This window comes from Lithobates pipiens, unplaced genomic scaffold, assembly GCF_037356315.1.
Source record: "Lithobates pipiens isolate NorthernLeopardFrog02 unplaced genomic scaffold, aLitPip1_a1.2 Scaffold_8, whole genome shotgun sequence".
NCBI lineage: Eukaryota > Metazoa > Chordata > Amphibia > Anura > Ranidae > Lithobates > Lithobates pipiens.
In genome coordinates this window covers 389,539,746-389,564,688 of record NW_027507903.1, presented here as the reverse complement: position 1 = coordinate 389,564,688, position 24,943 = coordinate 389,539,746, and the positions used below count along the sequence as shown (strand labels likewise).

Sequence of the window (24,943 nt, the reverse complement as noted above, 5' to 3'; positions counted from 1 at the left end):
GCGGGGAGGAAGAAAGCCGGACTCCTCCGCTAGCAAAAGAGCTACACACAGATAGCGGAGGAGTCCGGCGAGAAGACCCCCGAAGACGGAAGACCCCCGGAGCTGTGCAATAAAATATTTTTTCCCTGTGTTGTGTTTTTTTTTGTACTTTATTTCACAGGTGAATGGGTAGGGGTACATTGTACCCCATACTCATTCACATAGGGTGGGGGGCCGGTATCCGGGGGCCCCCTTCTTAAAGGGGGCTCCCGGATTCCGATAAGCCCCCCGCCCGCAGACCCCGACAACCAACGGCCAGGGTTGTCGGGAAGAGGCCCTTGTCCTCATCAACATGGGGACAAGGTGCTTTGGGGTGGGGGGGCCGCGCGGCCCCCCCTTCCCCAAAGCACCCCCCATGTTGAGGGCACGCGGCCTGGTACGGCTCAGGAGGGGGGGCGCGCTCGCTCGCCCCCCTTTCCTGGCCGGCAGGGTAGCGTGCTCGGACAAGGGTCTGGTGTGGACTTTGGGGGAACCCCCACGCCGATTTTTTTCGGCGTTGGGGTTCCCCTTTAAGCCCATTCCAGGCGGCGGAGCCCGCGACGTCTCCTTCGCGGGCCCCGCCTACCTGTACACGCGCTCGAAATGGGCGGATTTGCCTCCTCCTTACGTGGGCGAGTCCGTTCATTTCAAAAGTTGAGCGAACTGTTTGGCAAACAGTTCGCTGAAACAGTCCGCTCGTGTGTGGGCAAGTCCGCTCATGCAAATTTTGAGCGGACTGTTTGCCGAAACTGTTTGACGAACAAGGTTGGGCAAATAGTCCGCGCGTGTGTACGCGGCCTTACTTATCAAATAAGAAAAAAATATTTTTTAAACGAATAAACATAAAATCAATCAAAAAAAAAAATACAAATAAAGAATAATTGAAAGAATTGACAAATGAATGTTCAGATAATATAAGGCTGCTGCTCCCCTGTGGGATACACACACATGAAAATAGACAAAAAAATTGAAAAAAAGAGCTGCGCCAAACAAAAAACTACACCAATAAAAAACAAATCAATAAACCAATACTATAAGTAAAAGTCCATGAAGAGTTTGTGTTATTGAAGAAAAAAGCCGATCGCACCACAGTGATTCCACACTTCCTTATCACTACTGTGCCCAGCCACCGACAAATAAATGTGCTTACCAGACGGTAAAGCATAAGGAGCGTTTATGATCTCAAGCTGACGGCTCCTCGCCTCCACCGAACACTTTGCCAATCAGGAACAAACAATCCATGTAATAAGGATTCTTATGGTGCTCCGCATTTTCATTAGTACCCAATATACACGTTCAGAATATAGAAAGAAAGAAGCTTCCCATAGTGTAAAAAACTTCAGTACTCGTTTAATTATAATAGAAATACACTTACATAAAACCAAGAATGATCGCACATAAAAAACAAGCCGGCCGGCAAAACGAGAGTCCGTGCTCCTCTCTTAACACGTGGTGACGTCACAGCGTGCCCCCCATACGCGTTTCGTCATATGTGACGTTTTCAATGGGGAACGGGCCCGCAGTAACTATCCTTGCCCCATAATAATTTTCCGTTTCAAATTTTTTATTGAAGAGTCAAACAGGGTACAATAAAATAGACAGAACAATTTACAACAAAAATAGTGACGGAAGATAATCAGGTACGCTGTCACCTAAGCATTGCAAAAGTGAATAAATCAGAACAGACTCAAGATGGTCCCCTGGTTCCTACACGCATGGGGTAAGATAGAGTCAAAACAATGGAAGGGGGGGCCAGATAAGAATAGGCCAACTAATTCCGATAAGGAAAAAAACAGTAAACAATCATTTTCATACCAACAATCACTGTTCAGGGTAATAGCGAAGAAAGACAGTGTTGCTTGAGGTATTTTACCATACATAGAAAAGAAAGTAAGGAAAAGGAGGTGTGTAGATAGGAAAAGAAAGGAGAAAGAAGGAGGAGATAGGGACATAAAGAAAAAGGAAAGGTTTGTGATAGAGTAAAGGAGAGGAGGGAGAGAGGAAAAAGTATGGTCGGCAGGCCCAGGGGAACCACGGGCCCCCGAATCGCTGAGCATTTTAAGTTAAGGGGCCATAAGGCGCGTGTCGAAGTCTTTCGGTAGGAAATGGTCCACCCAAGGTTGCCAAATTTTAGTAAACAATGGGATCTTGTCTAACGTTATTGCTTCTAATTTCGCATGTATCATTGCTTGTGTGATTCTGTGTTTGGTTTCAGCTATATGTAGGGTAGGCGTCCTCCAGGCTCTCGCGATCGTTTGTTTAGCTGCAGTTATTATTTGGAGGGAAAGTCGAATTTGAGGTTTGGTGAAATTCTGCGGTAGCCAATTCAACAATGCCACTTTTGGGTCTGGAGTCACGGGGTGTTGTAATAATGTAGTTAACATATGAAAGATTGAGGACCAAAAATTTGCCACGATGGGACAAGTCCACCAAAAGTGGAGATGGGTACCCCGGTCTTTGCAACCCCTAAAGCAGTCGGGCGAATAGTTAGGCACATATTTGGCGATTCTGGAGGGGACTAGATACCATCGCATCAGGACCTTGTAGTTTGCTTCAGAAGCCACCACATTTTGTGAGGAGTTCTTAGTATTAGTCCATATAATAGACCATGATTCTGTATCGAGAGTAAGTGCTAAATCAGTGGCCCATGCAGTAGCATAACTCGAAAGGTCCTCAGATGCGGTGGAGAGGCAAGAGTAGAGGTACGAGATAGTGCCTGGGGCATGTGGATCAGAAGAACATATAGTTTCAAATTGGGACATAGATCTAAGGTTGGGGCCAGTTTTGATATGGGTTTGGAAAAAGTGAGCTATCTGTAAGTAACGGAAGCATTCTTTGTGGGGCAGCTGAGCTTGTGCCTGAAGGTCAGGGAATGGAATGAGAGAGGCTCCCAGGGACAAATCACACACTCGAGTGAGGCGCGCATGGGACCAGGCCGAAAAGATGCCCGGTTCCATGCAGGCCGGCACAAAGTCTGGGTGACCTAAGAATGATAGTAAGGGGAGATGTGGAGACAAAAATTTAAAGGGGGTACATATTTTGTGCCAAATTTTAAGGGAGTGACTTGTAATGGGATTAATAAGGGTTTTACATTTCTGGGGGGGGAGCCAAAGTAAGTTGGAGACAGAAATAGGGTGAGCTTCCACTGCTTCTAGGCTGACCCATAATGGAATTTCAGATACAGCGTGGTAGAGGGTCATTTGTGATAATTGAGCAGCATAGTAATAGTATTTGAAATATGGTATTCCCAGTCCCCCTTGAAGCTTATGTCGAAAGAGAACCGACCTAGAAATTCTAGGTCTAGCATTACCCCAAATGTATTTAAGAGTCCGGCTTTGAATAGCATTATGGAAATATGTGGGAACTGTGACCGGGAGTACTCTATACAAATACAGTAATTTGGGCAATAGGGACATTTTTACTGCCGCAATGCGCCCTAGCCAGGAAACACATAAAGGTTGCCAAGAGGTAAGAAGTAACGATAGGCTACGCAACATGGGGAGATAATTAATATGGTAAAGATGAGCAGGGTTACTAGTTAATTTAACACCTAAATAGGGAATATAGGACGTTGACCATTGAAATGAGTAGTTAGTTCGTAGACTGTGTAGGGCTTCTGTAGAAAGGGATACAGCAAGGGCTCTAGATTTACTTTGGTTTACTTCAAGACCTGAGACTTGTGCGAACACGTCGAGAAGCTTAAAGAGGTTGGGTAAGGTGGTATGAGGGGAAGTGACAAACAGGAGGGCATCGTCTGCAAAGAGACATAGTTTGTGGGTTGTGGAAGCTACCTCCAGACCTCGGATATCGGGGTTAGATCTGATCAGGGCTGCTAACGGTTCTATAGCAAGGGCAAAAAGCAGGGGCGACAAAGGGCACCCCTGCCTAGTGCCTCGTTGGATCAGGAATCTATTGGAACCGAAGCCGGAATAGCGGACAAACGCTTGGGGATGGGCAACTGAGAAAATGAGGGCCAAAACCCCACTTAAGCAGAATATGTTTGAGGTAGGGCCAAGAAACAGTATCGAAAGCCTTACGTATGTCAAGTGATAATAAATGCATAGGGATGCTTCTGGATCTAGCCAAGTGTTGTAATAAAATAACCCGACGTATATTATCGCTCGCTTGGCGTTTAGGTATGAACCCTACCTGGTCTTTATGAATCAACCCTCCAATATGTGGGGACAGTCTTAGGGATAAAACCTTGGCTAAGAGCTTAATATCGAGATTCAAAAATGATATAGGCCTGTAGTTTGACCATACGGAATGATCGGCATCAGGCTTGGGTATCATTGAAACGGAGGCTGTAAGTGTATCTCTGCCAAAAGTGCCCCCCTTTAAAAGAGTGCTAAAAGTATTCGCTAAAAGAGGCGCCAGGGTATCTGCAAATTTTTTGTAATATAGTCCTGTAAATCCATCTGGGCCAGGTTGTTTATTAGCTTTAATTAGTTTGATAGCCTGGAGCACTTCAGAGGGCGAGATCTCCATGTCAATAGTATTTCGAATCTGGACGGGAAGGGAAGGGATCTGTAGGTCGCGAAACAATGTTTCAGCTTTGGCCAGAGGGAAAGAGGAGGGGGATTCATATAGTTTCGCAAGGCGTTTGGAAAATTCGTCAACTATTTTAAGCGGGTTGCTGGTGTATGACTTTTTCCCCACCTTAAGTCGGATTGGTTTATAAACTCGTTCGGGTTGTCTAAGGCGGAGAGCCAAAAAGGTATCAGGCTTATTGGATTTAGTATAAATGGTGTGATAGGCCCTACGTAAAGTTTTATCTGCTGCTTCTGAGAAAAGCAAATCCAACTCCAGCCGAATTTTAGCTAGGTCAGATTTATTTGTCTCAGAAGGGGAGGTCTGGAATAGTAGAAAGTGGCGTTGGTATTCAGACTCTAGATGTTGCAGACGTTTGAGCTTGTCCTTCTTAAGGAAGGAGGCGGTAGATATACACTTACCTCTAATTACTGGCTTATGTGCTTCCCATAAGAGAATAGGGGAGATATCTGGGGTGGCGTTGTGTGTAAGATAATTACGTAAAGCAACTTGAATGTCAAGTAGAAAGGATTGATTCGTTAAGTGTCTATCATTCATACGCCAAAGTCTTTCCCTAGGTCTTGGTATAAGAGAGGAGATGGAGGTGATCACTGCACAATGGTCAGACCAAGTAATTGGGTGTATAATAGATTGAAGCAGGATTGGGGAGGATGCTATAGGGATAAATATATGGTCTATTCTAGAAAAGGAGTTATGGGGGTTAGAGTAAAATGAATAATTCTTCTTTGTAGGATTACATTCCCGCCAGGTATCTAATATAGAGTATTGTTGCAATAAGGACCAAAATTGAGTCGAGAGTGAGTGGTGGTCTGGCGTGTACGGGGATCTATCGATAGACGGGTGAATAACTAAATTAGAGTCCCCACACATAATTAAGGTACCTTTGAGGTGGGTTTTGATTACTTGAAAAAGGTGGGAAAAGAAGGGAATAGGGTTAGAGTTAGGGGCATAATAGGAGACTAAAGTTACATCCGATTCTTGGAGGGAGCCTGTCAAGAGAATATAACGTCCCTCAGGATCTTTGATAGCAGAAGTAAAAGTGAACGGGAGGGAACGATGGAGAGCCAGGAGGACCCCTCGGTGTTTTGTAGCCGCAGAGGCTGTGTATACTAGGGGATAATTGTTGTGAAAAAATTTAGGAGTATTGCGTACAGAAAAATGTGTCTCCTGCAGTGCTACTATACCTGCCTGCAACAATGCAAAGGTGCGAAAAGCCTTAACCCGTTTGTTGGGAGAGTTTAGACCTTTTACATTCAATGATAATATGTTCAGGGGGGCCATAAATCAAGGTGCGGGTAGATGATAGATAAGAGTCCGGGATCCCCCCAGGCCAACCGACCACAATGAGCAAGAAAAGGAGGAAGAGAGGGTAAACAAAGAGAAAGAGAGAAGCAGTGAGAAGAAGACAAAGAAATGTCGAAGCAACTACGTAAGGCGAACCTTAAGTAAGTGGGTATGCAACGAGGAGACCCAAGTCTACCGACAGTAATGTGCATGGTCTCTACGGCAAAAAGTCTCGCCATAGAGAGGACGCACTAAATTGGGGCGAGCAGTGACTGTTCCCCGCAGCATACCGGGAGAAATATTTCGTGTGTAGCATACTCGTGAAGCATAATAGCCTAAGGCAGTTTCAATAAATGCATAGAGAATAAACATATAATAAACTCCAGTGAACACAAAAAAAAAAATTGAAAACATAGCAAACTTAATAGCATAGCTATTTGACCTGAAATTGGGAAGGGAGGGGGGGGGGGTGGGGGAGGAGAGGAGGGGAAGGGGAGGGAAGGAGGAGGGAGGGGGGTGGAGAAGGGGGAAAAGGTCAGTTGTCTGCAAGGGTGACTCAAAAAAGAAAAAAAAAAAGGGGGGGGGATCTATTGTGTGCAAGTGTTCAATATTTTGTAGTTGGTTATGACTTGCAGACCGGGGGTCTTCAATGAAAAATGCGTAGAAGATGTTCATAAAGATTAGAATGTGCCACAAACAAAAAAAGAAGAAAGAGAAAAAAAAGGGGGGGGGGGGGATTTTGAAAGTGAGAACAAAAACAAAGATCCTCTACACATAGGATCATCAAATATAGCAGGCTGATCAAGCCGGTGGGTCCAGGATTAAGACCTTCGTTAACTGGGGTAAGATAAATGAACCAAAAGTGGTGCAGCAAAGATCCTTCAGCGGGGCACAAAGACCCTGGGGCTATAAGGATTTGCAACAGGAGCCTTTGCTGGTGTCCCCTTACGGATAGACCTTGGTGACCGTAGGTCTCTGGGGTCTCGCTTGGGAGTAGCCGTATGAGGGTAAGGGGTCAGACGTGCAGGGGTGCGCGGAAGTGTAGTCTCAGACTGTTGCTCTGGAATAGCCAACTGAAGAGATTCCAAAAGGCGTTGTAAAGCTTCGGGGGTGGTGCAATTGTATTGCTGGCCATTGTATGTAAAATGAAGAGCAAAAGGAAACCGCCACACATATTTGATTTGGTGTTGAATAAGGACCTGTAATTGCGGCTTCATGGCTCGTCGTTTCGTGATTGTAAGAGGAGCCAGGTCAGTGAACAATTGGTATGTGTGGCCTTGGAAAGTAAGTGCGTCTCCTTTATTACGTGCAGCAGCAAGAAGTTGTTCTTTCGATCTGAAGAAGTGGAGTTTAACAATAATGTCTCTTGGAGGACCGTCGGGCTGACGACGCGTTAGGGCCCTATGTATTCTGTCGAACTCCAAACGTTCGATTGGAATCTCTGGGGAGAGCTCTTGGAATAGGGCCGTGGTAAAGGACTGTAAATCCACGACTGATTCTGGGATGCCCCGCAAGCGTAAGTTAGCCCTTCTGGAGCGATTCTCAGCGTCTTCAAGTCGAGAAAGCAGCACTGCATTTTCTTCACGAAGCATTAATTGCTCTTGGGCTTGTTCTTTAAGGGTAATTTCTATGTCGTCAGCCCTAGTTTCAAGGTCCGCAGTGCGCTGTCCTAATTCACGTATTTCACGTGTTAGCTTAGTGGTAATTTGGTCTGAGGTCGCTTTAAGTGCCTTGTGAAGCATTTTCTCTATATGAGAGAGGAGATCTGTCTGCGGCATACCTGGGGTTGGCAAAGCAGGGAAGTCCTCTGGGCTGGGTCCGCACTCCTCATCTGTGTCATCACTGCGGTGATCGGCTGTGTCCACTGGAGAGCTGGAGCGTTGTGATGCGGCCTGTGCTTGTGCCTTCGCCGCCATCTTGGACGAGGCCCGCGCGAGCGCCTCTTTGATCGGTTTCGGCTTAGTTTTGCCTCTGTGCCCCGTTAAAACCATCCCGGGGGGAGCGCGGTGTTGTCTCTGGACCGTACCGGCTGGTTAGGTGTCACTGGTACTGTCGGCGGGATTATAAAAGCCCGGCGCTGCTGCGAGGAATGCGGAGCTCTAACGAAAGGCGTCCATCTCGTCGAGCCGCGCGCATGCGCCCCCCCGCCCCATAATAATTTTCAATCCCTATAAAGCTTATAAATACTTTTTATCCTTTACATTTCTTTATTTGCCCTCTATGTGCATATTCTTATATGCCTATCATGTTTATCCATATATCAATTATGTTTTTTTTTTTGCCATAATCTGTTATATTGAGCGATCTATGTGAGTACTATGAAGACAGCATGCTGGGTAATGTAGTCTATGTCCTCCCTTGGGAGAGACATAAAAATAGCCCCACACAAACATGGCTGCATCACAAGACGGAGGAAGGAGCATACATGCTACAATAGCGCACCTGTTGGTCACTCTTCCCCACGTCCACTGACAGAGGAGGAACTGCTACATGGACGTGGAGCCCTGGGACCCACCAGAGCGGCCGGCAGCATCCTCACCTGACAGCTATCTGGATTGGGATGACAGAGAGACCCTATATGTGATATGCCTACTCTTACTCCACTTTTGTGAGTTGCTAATTTGTCTTTTAATAAATGATGTTTTATTACTAATCTACTACACTCAGATAGCGCTGCTGTGTTTTCCCTGCTTTCTTTGTCTCACAGAGCCTCTTCAACTCTGACAGCAGGCTGCTGATTCTGAGCTTGTAGTCAAGCATGGATTAATTGGACATTTTGTTATGGACACCTGTTGACATGTCTTTTGTTTTTTTAACTTATTTTACAACCATTATCTTTGGATATTAATATACCTATTTTACTCTTACTACCATTATCTTCTGGGTACTGATTTCAGACCCATTATATAATTACAACTTTTATTGTATATCTAGTCTTCCTTGCCTGCTCCTTAAGTGCCACTAAATACTCTTTAAACCTGCGGTTTTAAAGGCACATGCAATTTTAAGGTTTGACATGTTAGGTTTTTACTCGGCACAACATAATTTTTTATATTTTATTGCATTTGTGTACCTAAAATTGACTTCAGTATGTTTTTGGTTGAAATTTGATTTTGTTGTTGCACTAATACGCTGTGACATACATTGGAACTACCATCATTTTAATCTCTAGGGTGTCTGCTTTCAGAAAATATATGTTTTGGGGGTTTTATGTAATCTTCAAACCTAAAATTATTTTTTAGATCATTTTTGTAAAAAAACAGGGAAGGGGTAAATGCACAACAGTATTTGTGTTTGTGTTTGTGATTGTGCACCCCCAGATCCTTTTCCACCACTGGTGCTCCCAGGAAAGTCCCCCCTAATGTGTAATTTGCATGATTATTTTTGCTGCTGGAGAAAGGGATTTTACGATTAGTGTGAAAAATTGGATTTTTGTACTCATCGTAAAATTATTTTCTCTGAAGTTCACCGATGGACACAACTCCTTTAATTCTTGACCTTAGGGTTATCACGCCACCTTCAGGAGAGGACTAGGCAGAACATGTAACACATGTAAAAACAGCAAGACTGCACAGCACCGCCCAGGGGGCGGTCTCTCTGGCTATAACCCCTCACCCTGCTTCCTGCAGCTCAGTTTTTTTCTGCCTAGTGTAGGAGAAGGACCTGGCTCCCTGAGGGGACCATTGGTCCTGGATTTTTTTTCATTTTTTATACAATTTTTGATCCTGTGATCTACTATCAACAGCCAGCTGAGTGACAGGCTGGATAATTTAGATCCTTGTAGTCTCAATTACAGCCAAGCCACTATTTCTAAATTTTAAAGACACCTTACTGGCTGGCCGTCAAACATGGTAGCAATTTAGAAAAGGATTGTGATGCATACCAGGAAACTACAGACCAGTCAGTCTAACATCAACAGTATATAAAATATTTGAGGGAAGGATAAGAGACTTTATACATAACTTTTTCTAATAAAGGTAACATAAGTTCCTGTCAAACCAACTTGTTATCATTCTATGGGGAAGTAAGTAAGAAAACGGATGGTGGAAGGCCTGTGAATGTAAATTATTCAGATTTTGCTAAAGCATTTACTACTCTACCTCATTAACTTTTATAAAAGTTATAAAGAGTTGGAGTTGATGAATATGCATGTACAGGGATAGGAAAAGTGGTTACAGGAAATGGTGCATCAAGAGATAAATGACTCTCTAAATGAACTACAGTTGTGAGTGGTGTGCCCCAGCTCCAAGGTTCTGTCTTGATGCCAAATGCTGTTCAATATGTCTACTAATGAAATTGGTGATGAAACACCTTAATTTCAGTGTTTGCTGGTGATAGCAAATTATACAGGGAAATAACTTTGACACAGAAAATTACAGGTAAAAATTGACAAAATAGTGGGTTGGGCAGCTACACAACAGATGATGTTCAATATTGAGAAATGTAGAGTTATGCACTTGAGTGCCAATAATACACAGGCAAAGTACATTATTTTAACTTGACGTTAGTAGGGGCTCCCTTTGGAGAAGCAGTGATGGAAAAGGATCTGGGGGTGCTTGTAGATCACAGACTTAGCAATGCAATGCCACACCAAAGCTTATAAAGCGTTCAAAATGTAGTCATGCAATAAAAGGGGCATATATTCAAGTGATAAATCAATAATTTACCCCTTGTAGAATTACCCTGTAGAAAAACACACTGGTTCAGCCTCACCTTGAATATGCAGTTTAGCTTTGGTCACCAATGCTCAGTAAAGACGTTGTTGAATTAGAAAGAGTTCAGTGATGGACAACAAAATGAATAAGGAGGATGGAGGATATGATTACAGTGTACAAATATATCAAAGGTGACTTCAGTAACTGTTATAAACGGTCTACTCTAAGGCCCCTAGGATGGACCCATGTCTTTTTTTTTTAAACCGTATAAACGATGAAAGTGCCGGGCTGACAATGCTATTCAAATGGCTGATCCCCCAAGTGTTGTCAGTGCCTGGCAGCTGTGCCACTTCATTATGCATGCAAAATACCTTGGAGATGCACTGTATTTGTTTACATTTGGTTGCCCTGGAAATGGAAGTGCCATGTAGGCATACATCCAGGGCATATCCAACATAAATTGATCCAGAAAATATCCAATTGCCTGGGAAATCATGAAGATCCCCCCCCCCCCCCAACTGGAGAAAACAAAATCATGCTCTGTTTTTTTTTTTGCATTTTTCTGGATCAACTGTGGGTATAGGATTGTGTATATGAAGGTTTTCTATTTGTGTGTGCGCATGTTTTTTGTTCTATTGGCTGAGCTAGATGGACTTGTGTCTTTTTTAAACCAGACTGACAATGAAACTTCGGGCAGTAGTGTTTCAGTCTGTCCCTGCATCTATAGAGAGAAATGGGCTGCCTCCAGGTATACCTGCTTTTAATTTATCCATTGTTATATATGCTCCAGTATGGAGTCTCTCAAATATCAGAGTAGGGATTATTCTTTACAAAGAAGCCACGACGAAGCAATGTGGCTTTCTCGTGTATTTGCAAATGTGCAACTAAACCCTCTGTTTTTACCAGCAATTGTTAGCCACTGTCCTTTTGTTTGTTTTTTTGCAGGCTAGCTGGTAATTGTGCTGCAAAAATGTTTGCTTGTTTGTGCTGTGCAAAGTATGTACGCCTTACATTTAAAACCAACTATAAATTGGGATGATCGTGTCGCAACAGGTGAGTAGTTTAACCACTTCCCACCCGCCATATAACAAAATGACACCCGTAAAGTGGTTAAGTACTGAATCAGTACTGAATCACACTGACAGACGTGATTAGAGGAGAGCCGATTGGCTGCTCTACTGACAGGGGGGGGGGGTCTGTGCTGATAATCAGAGCATTAATTATCAGTGCAGAGTCATCGAGGATGTCCACTGGAGACCACCAGAGATGTCCCTGGAAACCAGCAGGTGTGCCCAGCAGGGATGCCAATCAGTGACAATCAGTGTCCATTAGGGTAGCACTCTGTGCCCATCAATAATTGGTGTCACTGCCTTCTGATCAATGCTGCCTAATAGTGCCATCAATCAGTGCTGCCCATTAGTGCCACCCATCAGTGTCCATCAGTGCCGCCTATGAGTGCCCATCATGGCCACCTATTAGTGCCCATCAGTGCTGCATATCAGTGCCACATATCAATGCCTCATCATCAGTATCAATCAGCACTGCCTCATCAGTGCCTGCCAGTGCAGCATTATCAGTGCCCATCAGTGAAAGAGAAAACTTACTTATTTACAAAGTTTTGTAACAGAAACTAAAAAAAACTTGTTATTTGGAACACAAAAAATAAAAACCCCAGTGGTGATCAAATACCACCAAAAGAAAGCTCTATTTGTGGGAAAAAAATACAGTGTTGCATGACTGTCATTCAAAATGTGACAGCGCTGAAAGCTGAAAATTGGACTGGGCAGGAAAGGGGTGGAAGTACCCTGTATTGACGTGGTTAACATCCACCCACCACACAGCTTTGGATACTATATTATATTAGGAACTTAAGGTCATGTGAACAAGCCTAAAAGGCTATAAAAAGTTTGAGTTTTTCTCATATATTTGCATCATTGGAAACTACTAAATACTCTAGGTCACACTGGCTGGTTTTTGGTAGGTGAGAATTTATAACTACTTAACTAATGTTACAATTAGAATTTTCTGAAATATTTTAAATAAAAACATTTTTCTTTTAAATACAATGATAATCACCTACATTTATATATTTTTTAAGCAGGCATGTTGACTGTAGGCTCAGTATTAGTATTAGTATTGTTTAATGAGTACAGTGCACAGCACATAAATAGTGAAGCCTTGATCTATACATACGCATCATTTTGAACTCTTTGTTAACAAGTTCCAACCAGCATGTATCCACTTCATCCAGGTCATATCTGCAGGTTGCGTGCTGTGTGGTCTGTAAGCCCCCTGGACACTCTGAATAAGGAGAAGAGTTGTTTGTTGTCTGAGAATAATAATCCTCTAACTCTTCAAGCAACCTAGGGAAAAAAGAAAGGAAAATTCAATGTTACAAGCTCCAAAACATTACATTATGGAAATACAATGCCCTCTAAGATCTACTGGTCCACTTATGGCAGTGAAAAAAATCATATTAGAGCCCATATTATTGTTATAATTCATATTATTGTGTTAATGTGCATATTACCACACTTGTTACAGCAACACATGCGTGATTCTTTTTGAATTACATTTTAAGGCATTTTGGGGTGTTAGGCAGCCCAATAAAATGAATTGCCTGTCTTAATGCAACACATGTTATAAAATGTATTAAGGTGTGCACTAAGGCTTGGTTCAAATATGAGCCACATGCGGTTCACAGCAGGGGTCCGCAGTGTGCTGGTTCACCGCTCGAGGTCCGATTTCTGCCCAAATTTTGGCCTGAATTCAGATCTGAAACAGGCCAAAAGACGCACCAGATCTGCTGTGGAGATATGTGAACCGGCTCCATAGAGCCAGTCAAAGTGTTTTGACAAATTAAACTGGTTACTAAATTTACTGGGTAGAATGCATACAATGTAAAGCTAGTAACAATAACATGCAACAATAAATCCAATTTAGTACAGATTGGTAGAAATTTAGTTCAGTTTCGCTGCTATTAGCACTGCATTTTTAAGTCCCTAAATCACGTATATGGATCACCAACTACAGTAACCCTGTACATTATTGTTCAGCTTGGTAAAGCAGGTATGGCCTCATTGAACCTATTGTTGTTTATGAGGCACTCCTCCTAGTATGGACCCTGGCGGTATGATTATGTCCGATTTTTGCGTCTCAAATCGGTACATTGTTTTGCATAGAAATTTGGCTTTACTGTAGGCCTGTAATTCTTAGGAATAACTCACTTAAATCTGTCCAAACAAGAGACATCCTGTGTATGATAAAGTTTGAAACACTAAATCAAAAATGATAGTATATTAAATAACTATAAATAATTATAAAAAATAATACTATAATAATAATGACTTTTCCCACAATTCACTATCGCTCAATTCTGCAAGTGTTTTCATTTACTATTGCTGTTTTCTAGCTGGTCTAAAACCACTTTTGATGTAAAGGCACACTTTCTGGTTGTCATGGACAATCTCAAGTTTGCAGGCGGAAAGATCAGTATATATAATATAAAAGTGCATGCAGGGCACTGGACAAAGCATTAGGGACAAAAAGGAGATGAAATTATTTCATACAATAATGTAATCTGTAAGATTACTGTGTACTGTATGTGTTATGAATTTTGTACTTTTTGAATTTGCCACTAGGCTTCATCCTGTGCATCGTGACGCTCTCAGGGAACGGAGCCCAGCATACAGAGGCATCGGGAGGAGGACACGACCCTCAGACAAAGCGGGGGGACATCACAGGATCCTGGGGACAAGGTAAGTAACCTGCAACACTAATCTGAGATGCAATCCCGAGTGTGGCTCTGGGTTACCGCTAATGGTACTGAAATTTAACCCCGAGCCACATTTGGGAATACCACCAGGGAGGTTAATATCTAAACCGTTGGCAACACAAGTGAGTACACCCCTAAGTGAAAATGTCCAAATTAGCAATTTTCCCTCCCTGATGTCATGTGACTCGTTAGTGTTTCTAAGTCTCAGGTGTGAACGGGGAGCAGGTGTGTTAAATTGGGTATTATCGCTCTCAGTATCTCATACTGGTCACTGGAAGTCCAACAAGGCACCTCGTGGCAAAGAACTTGCTGAAGATCTGAAAAAAAAAGAACTCTTGCTCTACATAAAGACGGCTTAGGCTATAAGAAGATTACCAAGACCCTGAAACTGAGCTGCAGCAAGGTGGCCAGGACTATTCATTGGTTTAACAGGACAGGTTCCACTCAGAACAGGTCTCGCAATGGTCGACCAAAGAAGTTGAGTGCACGTGCTCAGCGTCATATCCAGAGGTTGTCTTTTCGGAAATAGATGTATGAGTGCTGACAGCATTGCTGTAGAGGTTGAAGGGGTGGGGGGTCAGCCTGTCAATGATCAGACCATACGCAGCACACTGCATCGAATTGGTCTGCATGGCTGTCGTCCCAGAAGTAAGCCTCTTCTAAAGATGATGCACAGGAAAGCCCACAAACAGTTTGTTGAAGACAAGCAGTCTAAGGATATGGATTACTGGAACCATATCCTATGGTCTGATGAGACCAAGATAAACGTAATTGGTTCAGATGGTGTCAAGCGTGTGTGGTGGCAACCAGGTGAGAAGTACAAAGATGTGTGTCTTGCCTACAGTGAAGCATGGTGGTGGGAGTGTCATGGTCTGGGGCTGCATGAGTGCTGCCGACACTGGGGAGCTACAGTTCATTGAGGGAACCGTGAATGCACTATGACATACTGAAGCAGAGCTTGATCGTCTCCCTTCAGGAGACTGGGCTGCAGGGCAGTATTCCAACATAACCCCAATACACCTCCAAGACGAACACTGCCTTGTTAAAGAAACTGTGGGTAAAGGTGATGGACTGGCCAAGCATATCTCCAGACCTAAAGCCTATTGAGCATATGTGGGGCATCCTCAAACAGAAGGTGGAGGAGCGCAGATCTCTAACATCCACCAGCTCTGTGATGTCATCATGGAAGAGTGGAAGAGTACTCCAGTGACAACCTGTGAAGCTCTGGTGAACTCCATGCCTAAGAGGGTTAAGGCAGTGCTGGAAAATAATGGTGGCCACACAAAATATTGACAGTTTGGGCCCGATTTGGACATTTTCACTTAGGGGTATATTCACTTTTGTTGCCAGCGGTTTAGACATAAACAGCTGTGTGTTGAGTTATTTTGAGGGAACAGCAAATTTGCACTGTTATACAAGCTGTACACTCACTATTTTACATTGTAGCAAAGTGTAATTTCTTAAGTGTTTTCACATGAAAAGATATAATAAAATATTTACAAAAATGTGAGGGGTGTACTCACTTTTGTTAGTCACTTTATATGCACATATACTGATGTTAACACGTGAAAGGAGAGTACCCATCAATCAGAAGTACTTTCTATAGGTTTACATACCACTGGTTGTGAGCCAGTGTCTAATGTCGCGTACACACGATCAAACAAGCAGGTGGAAAAGTCCGGCAAACTCAAGTCCGCCGGACAATCCCCCCGTGTGTAGCCTCCGGCATACTTTTTTGACCCGAAAGTACGGCGGACTTAGAATGCCGTGTTGCACTCCAATCTTCCCGCCGGACTCGCATTTCGGCGGACAATCCGGCCGTGTGTATGCCAGTCCGCCGTACTTTTGAAATGAGCGGACTTTTCCCGCGCGGAGAAAAGTCAGCTCATTTCGAGCGGGTCTCCAGATAGGCGGGGCCCGTGAAGGAGACGCCGCAGGCCCCGCCACCTGGTATGGAAAAAAATCGGCGTGGGGGTCCCCCCCAAGTCTGAGCCGTACCGTGCCCTCAACATGGGGGGTGCCTTGGGGAAGGGGGGGCCGCGCGGCCCCCCCACCCCAAAGCACCTTGTCCCCATGTTGATGAGGACAAGGGCCTCTTCCCGACAACCCTGGCCGTTGGTTGTCGGGGTCTGTGGGCGGGGGGCTTATCGGAATCCGGGAGCCCCCTTTAATAAGGGAGCCCCCGGATACCGCCCCCCACCCTATGTGAATGAGTATGGGGTACAATGTACCCCTACCCATTCACCTGTAAAGTAAAAGTACAAAAAAAACACAACACACGAGATAAAATACTTTATTGCACAGCTCCGGGGGTCTTCCGTCTTCGGGGGTCTCCTCGCCGGACTCCTCCGCTATCTTCTTGTAGCTCTTTTGCTAGCGGAGGAGTCCGGCTTTCTTCCTCGCCGCTGGCCTCTTCTTCCGACTTCGGGGGTCTTGTCCCCCCTCTTCGGTTCTTCTGCCGGGCCACCGCGCCTTCTTCTAGCTCTTTTACAGGCGGTGGCCCGGTCTTCTGTCGCCGCCGCTGCCTTCCGCTCTTCTCTTCTTCTTCTTCTTCTTCAGATGTTGCCTCGCCAAGTCCTCCGCTCACAATGACAGGGAACGGGCACGCGGCGACTTATATAGGGACAAGGGGCGGGGTCTTCGGTGGATGTCACATGGCGACAGTCCCAGCATCCTCCGGGACTGTGACATCGTAAGGGGCGGGGTCACCATGTGACATGAACCCATGTGACATCCACCGAAGACCCCGCCCCTTGTCCCTATATAAGTCGTCGTGTCATTGTGAGCGGAGGACTCGGCGAGGCAACATCTGAAGAAGAAGAAGAAGAGAAGAACGGAAGGCGGCGGCGGCGACAGAAGACCGGGCCACCGCCTGTAAAAGAGCTAGAAGAAGGCGCGGTGGCCCGGCAGAAGAACTGAAGAGGGGGACAAGACCCCCGAAGTCGGAAGAAGAGGCCGGCGGCGAGGAAGAAAGCTGGACTCCTCCGCTAGCAAAAGAGCTACAAGAAGATAGCGGAGGAGTCCGGCGAGAAGACCCCCGAAGTCGGAAGACCCCCGGAGCTGTGCAATAAAGTATTTTATCTCGTGTGTTGTGTTTTTTTTGTACTTTTATTTTACAGGTGAATGGGTAGGGGTACATTGTACCCCATACTCATTCACATAGGGTGGGGGGCCGGTATCCGGGGGCCCCCTTATTAAAGGGGGCTCCCGGATTCCGATAAGCCCCCCGCCCGCAGACCCCGACAACCAACGGCCAGGGTTGTCGGGAAGAGGCCCTTGTCCTCATCAACATGGGGACAAGGTGCTTTGGGGTGGGGGGCCGCGCGGCCCCCCCTTCCCCAAGGCACCCCCCATGTTGAGGGCACGCGGCCTGGTACGGCTCAGGAGGGGGGGCGCTCGCTCGCCCCCTTTCCTGGCCGGCCGGGTAGCGTGCTCGGATAAGGGTCTGTTGTGGACTTGGGGGGTACCCCAGGCCGATTTTTTTCGGGGGCGTTGGGGTTCCCCTTTAAGTCCATACCAGGTGGCGGGGCCGGCGGTGTCTCCTTCGCGGGCCCCGCCTACCTGGAGACGCGCTCGAAATGAGCAGACTTTCCTCCGCGTGTGTGGGGAAGTCCGCCAGACTAAGTACGTCGGACAGACGGCTACGTGTGTACGCGGCTTTAGAGGAATCACTGCACTTCTTTAACCCTGTTGTAAAAAGTGGGACCCTTGTAACAATGGTGTCTTTACTGCTCAGCAAATTGAAGTTTGTGCATCCAGAAATATGATTATTGATATAATGCCTTTTTATAGGGATTGTAAAGGCAGAAGGTTTTTTTTTTTATCTTACTTGTCCCACGGTCGAGCAATGTGGCCGCCCGAAGCCTCACTTCTCTCCCCTCCTCTCTGCTATGCCGGCATTGCAAGTGTGGGTGCCCGGTTGTGGCTTAACAGCCAGGCATGCACTGCACATGCGTGAGCCGTGCAGCGCGTTGTGAATGTCCGAGCAATTTTCTGAGACCTGTGATGTGTCCCAGAAGATTGCAGTGGGGGGAGGTGAACTTTCGCTTGACTCCGCAGTGCCAGGAGAGGAAGTGGGAGCTGGGTACCTGTGAAAACTAGGTACCTGCTCCCCCCCAAAAAATGACATGCCAAATGTGGCATGTCAGGGGTTACAAGTACTTAAAGCTGAAATTCCATTTTTGGGTGGAACTCCGCTTTAATACATTCTATGCACTAAGATAAAAAAAAAAAAAACCTGTGTGTGTAACAGCCCCTTCAGCCCCCCTAATACTTACCTGAGCCCGTCTTTATCTAGCAATGTTGCAGGAGTGTGTAAGCTGTCTGGGACTCCCCTCCTCATTGGCTGAGAAAAGAGAGGGGGTGGGGCCGGGTCACGGCTCTGTGTTCGAATGGACACAGGGAGCTGTGACTTGGCTCAGGTGCCCCCATAGCAAGCTGCTTGCTGTGGGGGTACTCAACAGGAGGAAGGGGCTAGGAGAGCCAAAGAGGGACCTGAGAAGAGCAGGATCAGGGCTGCTCTGTGCAAAACCAACTGCATAGAGCAGGTAAGTATAACAGGTTTGTTATTAAGAAAAAAAAAAAAAAAAGAGGCATTAGATAACTTTAACTGAATGTATATGCTTCAATAAGAGAGTTCACTTGTAAGTGAAATGATTAATTGGTACACCCAGTCTTGCAGTGGTCAGGACTATACAGTATATGTACAATATAGCATGTACAATTGAGCAGTCCAGACTATAGAAAATACAACACTGCATGTACGAGTTTACACAGCATACAGAGTGCAACAAGGATATGTAACATAAAAAGTGAGGACTAGGAAAGTACAACATACCTCATAGAGTGAAGCGAGAGAGACAAAAAAGGTCCTATGCGCCACACATCACTGCAAGACCCTGTGGAAATGTGAAATGACAGCCTCAGCCCGGACTCCAGCCAAGCCATGCCCCCAACATTTTTCACTCCAGCCCGGAGCTTAATCATGATTAAGCTCCGGGGGTGGAGTGAAACATGTTGGGGGGCGTGGTTTGGCTGGAGCCCGGGCTGAGGCTGTAATTTACATATCCACAGGGTCTTGCACTGATGTGGCAGGCATAGGATCTTTTCTGTCTCTTGTATCAGCAGTGTACTACAAGGAGGACCCGCCTGTAGCCTTAAGCGGCACCCCCTATTTGCTGTCTGGTCATACAGTGAAACAGTCAGGATATCTAATATACAACATACCTTATCAACTGCAGTGGTTAGGACTATGAAATGTAAAATATAGCATATAAAGTGTAGTGGGCAGAGCTATGTTATGCAGGGCACTACTTCCAAAGTGCAGTGTTTCTCAACCTTTTTTCAGTCAAGGTAACCTTGAAAATTATGGACAGACTCGAGACACCCCATTCTAAAATTTAAAAAACAATTCTAATAGCTTTACACAATGCAGCAACATCCACACGTAGGACACCCAACGTTAGAGGTGATTTATTCTTCCAAAGGAAAAACACTGTGCACACTGGTACTGACTAGTAATCCAATGTTTCACTTCTTCCTCAATTTCAATAAGTCAGCTAATGTCACCCCAGTGCTGAAGGAGAGAGGCAGAGGAAGGTCAAACAAGGATGCTGTGTAGGAAACAGACATGCTCCTTATTAACTAATGACATCATTGGTTGTTAGGATGCCAGTGTCTAGAAAATTGTAATGGTGCATAATGAATACCCGTGGCTTTGTGTAACTAAAAGGCAGACTTGATCCACCTGCTGGCTTGTATACAATTTTTGATACATTTTTAGGCATTTTGTTGAGGCACCCCCGAAGCCGAAGAAACCTCAAGGTGCCTGGGCACCCTGGTTGAAAAAAGCTGGTCTAGAGTATGTGCCCACTTAAAAGTAAACTTTGACTAGTGTATGGCCCCTTAAATGTTGTTGATCAGTAGTGAGATCTTGTGTTCACTTCTTTGAGAAACATACAGAAGTCCTGGGAGGCAGCAATGGCCTGGAAATTATCCAACAATGCCAGCAGTGCTGGGACAAGTATAAAGAGTCAGTGTCCTTTCAAAACCAGAAAACACTTAAAAACAAAACAATACAACACAATACTGTAGCTGCAGCCCCCTCGCAGTATATGTATATATGTACTGCAACGGGTCGGCAAATGGTTAAATTGTAAGTTCACCTCAAAGAAAATCTGTAAGGTGAACTTACATTGGACCCCCTCCTCATCCCCCCCCCCCAATCCTGCTAACCTGGAGTCTAGCTATCCCCCGCACTGACAGCTTGTATCACTGCTGTCCCATCCGAGGGCCTTCTCTCCTCTTTGCCTGCGGTGACAGGACGGGCTACACGGGTACTGATTGGGCAGCGCCAACCAATTAGAATGCTCCTAAACGTACCTGCTGATGGGGTAAGTTTTGGAGATTAAGCTGCAGGGATTTCTAAGCCCCAGACCAGTGATGCGGCGACCCAATATCTCCTAGTGGGCAATTGCCATGCTCTAGGTAATCGAGACCGGGGTGGGTGGGGTCTAGGAGAGCGTCCTGTGTAAGTTCACTTTACAGATTTTTCTGTAAAGATGACTTAACCTTGAATTACCAATGGTATTTATAATATGCAGCATGAGGGGGTTCATGTATTGCCACTGGTCACTAATGCATTAATGACCAATGTCAGTTGGACCCCTTTTCAGGAGCTAAAGGGCTAAAAAATAGCGCAGACAAAGCACCTAAAAATGCCTCCCCTGCAGCCCCAGTGTGAGAGCCCGATTGCTTTCAAACTGGGGTGCTGCGCTGGCAGGACGTTAAAAAAAAAAAAAAAAGTCCTGCAAGCACTGTCTTTGGAGCGGTGTATACACTGCTACTAAACCACCCCTGCCCACTGAAATGAATGGGCACCGCTGCCGAAGTGCCTGCAAAGGGCTTTGGCAGCGGCACTTTTAGGGCACATTTAACCCTGTCTTTGGCCAGTATCGGCTGAATAGCGGCACTAAGATGGCGGTAAAGCGCCACTAATACTAGCAGCACTTTACCTCTAAAGTGGCCCGCAGCTCAGTGTGAACAGTGTCTTAATTAACCCCTTTGTGCTGCATTAGTGGCAGTGTTATGCTGCAGCTTAACCACTTCCCGACCAGCGCACGACGATGTACGTCGACAGAATGGCACGGGCAGGCATATTGGCGTACATGTACGTCCAATATTCGTTGCCGCCGTGCCATCGGGAGCGCGCCGCCGGCGGCGCGCTCCCGTGCTGGTCGGGACCCCCGTGAGTCCGGTCGCGGGACCCGCGGACCCGATCGCCGCGGGCATCCCCGCGATCGTCTCACGGAGCGGCCGAATGGAGGAAATGCTGTATAAACAACATTTTTCCATTCTGCCTAGCAACTAGTGACGCTGATCTCTGCTCCATGTGATTGGAGCAGAGATCAATGTACACTAAATGAAAGCCCAACCCCCCCACAGTTAGTAACACACCCCTAGGAACACTTAACCCCTACACTGCCACCCACTGGTTAACCCTTTCACTGCCAGTGTCATTTACACAGGAATCACTGCATTTATATAGCAGTGATTACTGTATAAATGACAATGGTCCCAAAAATGTGTAAAAAATGTCCGATGGGTCCCCCACAATGTCGCAGTCACAATAAAAATCGCAGATCGCCGCCATTACTAGTAAAAAAAAAAATAATAAAAAATTATTAATAAAAATGCTATAAAACTATCCCTATTTTGTAAACGCTATAACTTTTGCGCAAACCAATCAATAATCGCTTATTGCGATTTTTTTTACCAAAAATATGTAGAAGAATACGTATCGGCCTAAACTGAGGGAAAAAAATGTTTTTTTATATATTTTTGGGGGATATTTATTATTACAAAAAGTAAAAAATAATGCGTTTTTTTCAAAATGATCGCTCTATTTTTGTTTATAGCGCAAAAAATAAAAAGCGCAGGGGTGATCAAATACCACCAAAAGAAAGCTCTATTTGTGGGAAAAAAAGGACGTTAATTTTGTTTGGGAGCCATGTCGCACGACCGCGCAATTGTCAGTTAAAGCGACACAGTGCCGAATCGCAAAAAGTGGTCTGGTCTTTGACCAGCAAATTGGTCCGGTCTGAAAGTGGTTAAAGGGGTTAATGGACACTGATACTGGTGCCACTAATTCAGCCCAAAGGGGTTAATTAACTGACATACCATTGGAAAATCATTATTAATCTCACCTCCCTGCCCACGAAAAAAATGCACCGTTGGCAGTGGACAGTAAAAGGGAAATAGGCCCCAGAATCAGTGGTCAGTAAAAGGAAAATATGCCTCATGTAAGTGATCAGCAAAAGGGAAAAAAAGCACCAGCATTGGTGTTCAGTAGAAGGTAGAAATGCCCCGTGGCTGGGCGGCACTATGTGGGTGCTTGGGGACTCTGAGGGCAGCTGGGGGGTTGAAGGTACTATAATGGGACTCTACAGAAGCTAAGGGGCACGTTTGCTGGAGCCCTGAGGCAGGGTTGGTTGAACTATGGAGTATCGGGGGTTCGTCAAAAAGGTTCTGGGGCTTTGTGGGTAGAGCAACACACTGGGGCATATTCGGGGGCTCTACAGGGGGGGCTAGGGAGGTCCTGGGCAGGGCTAAGGGGCTATGCAGGGAGGCACTGTGGAGGAGGCTAAGATGTTTTGCAGGAAGGCTCTGTGAGAAGGGGGGCTGCTATGGCTGATGATTTGTGAGAGGAAAGAAGACTAAGATACATTGAGAAGACATGGGAGAGCTATACTGTAGGGGGCTTCCAGAAGTAAGCATCTGATGTCACTTCCTGCCATGGATCCTAGGACATACAAAAAGGAGCTCCTTTCAGCCTACCACTCCTCATCTCTGGGGACCAGGTCCATACTGTTATGACAGTAATTCTGCCACTGATGGTGCTTACAGTATCACTGAAAAATGAGCATCTGAGCAGGCGGTGCTCCTTTAATTATCTCAATACTTAATTTTCAAATTTCAGTTTCAATTTCAAGTGTATGTTCAATAATATCCTTTTACAATTCACCAAAACCATCAAAAGTAAAAAACAAAAAACAAAACCTCCCTGACACAATACCACACAAGTATGCTTTAAACAACACTGAATGTAGACTTTTTGGAGAACTGTACCCAAGATATTTACAAGCACCATAGAATATTAACCAAACTAGAGCAGGGTCATATCTAAATGGCTGAAAAAACAGTGTCACACTGCTACTTATTAAATATTAATCATTATACTAACGAGAGGGATAAAGTAAAGAAAAGTCATCTATTGTTAATAAATGTCTGTATGAAAATTCATTAATTCTTAATGGATGTCTGTTTCTGATTCATCCAGTCATAGAAAGCAGGCTTCTCCAGAGAACTATCATTTCTATCCATCATGATAAAAACACCACTAGTCTTGTTTTCATAAAAACAAAAACCCATATTGTAACTTATGACAAGTTAGAAGTGGTAAAATTATTTAACAGTAAATATATATATATATATATATATATACACACACACACACATATATATATACACACACACACACATACCACTGGTTTAGAGGCACTCCAGATATAGTTGGACTGGGCTTCATCGAAACATTAATAATAAAAACACTGCTGCTTTTGATCGTCCACCTCTGCAAGACCCATGAGTGTCTCTAAATAAATTTTGGTTTTATGTGGATTTCTTTGAGGGTGAGAACCTGGGCTTTTAAGCATAAAGTGCCATGGCTACCCTTGGAACTACAGTATATACCGTATTTATTGGCGTATAACACGCACCCCAAGTTTAGGAGGGAATTTTAAGGAAAAAAACTTACATTTAAATGCCCATCAATGCAGTCTTGTCAGTGTCATTTGCAGGCTTGCATGGCAGCCTTGTCAGTCATTTTTAGCCTTGCATTGTAGTCTTGTCAGTCATATGCAGCCTTGCATTGCAGCCTTGTAAGTCATTTGCAGCCTTGTCAGTGTCGCTGCAGGCTTGCCATTTAAAAATGGCCCAGCCAAATCCTTCCAAGACTTACAGAACACCTTTAATCTACCCAAACAGGCCTTCTTCAGTTATCTGCAACTTCGGCACTATGCCCATTCCTTTGTGGCCAACCTTTGTTTTTCCCCTTTAACTGAATTTGAAAAAATATGTTTGGAGGGCTCTTCCCCACAGGGTATGATATCTCGCACCTACCAGCTTCTGATTGCGTCCCCCTCACCGGACGGGCCAAGGCATGCCTATATGGGCAAGTGGGAGCAGGCCCTGGGTGAAACTATACCTTTAAACACGTGGCAGCGTATCTGGTCGCAGGCTTCCAGAAGCTCCATTTGCACACTCTACAAGGAGAACCAATACAAGATCCTATTCCATTGGTATCAGACCCCGGACCTGCTCCACTCCATATACCCACTGTCTGACTCCCGTTGCTGGCGCTGCCATAAAGATAGGGGAACGTTATTCCATATCTATTGGACGTGCCCCCTACTTCGCCCATACTGGCTGATGGTGCAGTCCTTGCTCCGATCTATCTTCGGCGCTGAGGTGCCCTTGAATCCCAAAATTTATCTGTTGGGTCTGCCACCCGTCTCCTTCACGAAAAGGTCACAGAAACTATTGTCGCATGTATTAACCGCAGCCCGCTGCCTGGTGGCCCTGAAATGGAAGCAGACGGACC

The 24,943-nt window shown here is 45.1% G+C and overlaps 1 protein-coding gene across 1 annotated transcript in view; it reads right to left on the bottom strand.

The window, feature by feature from the left end:
- The window catches only part of JADE2 (jade family PHD finger 2), an 855,152-nt gene that overhangs the window by 329,943 nt on the left and 500,266 nt on the right, over positions 1 to 24,943 (bottom strand). Inside the window, exon 5 of the mRNA XM_077473934.1 lies at positions 12,702 to 12,871. Coding sequence (XP_077330060.1) covers positions 12,702 to 12,871 — 170 coding nt within the window. The remainder of the gene's footprint in view (positions 1 to 12,701; positions 12,872 to 24,943) is intronic.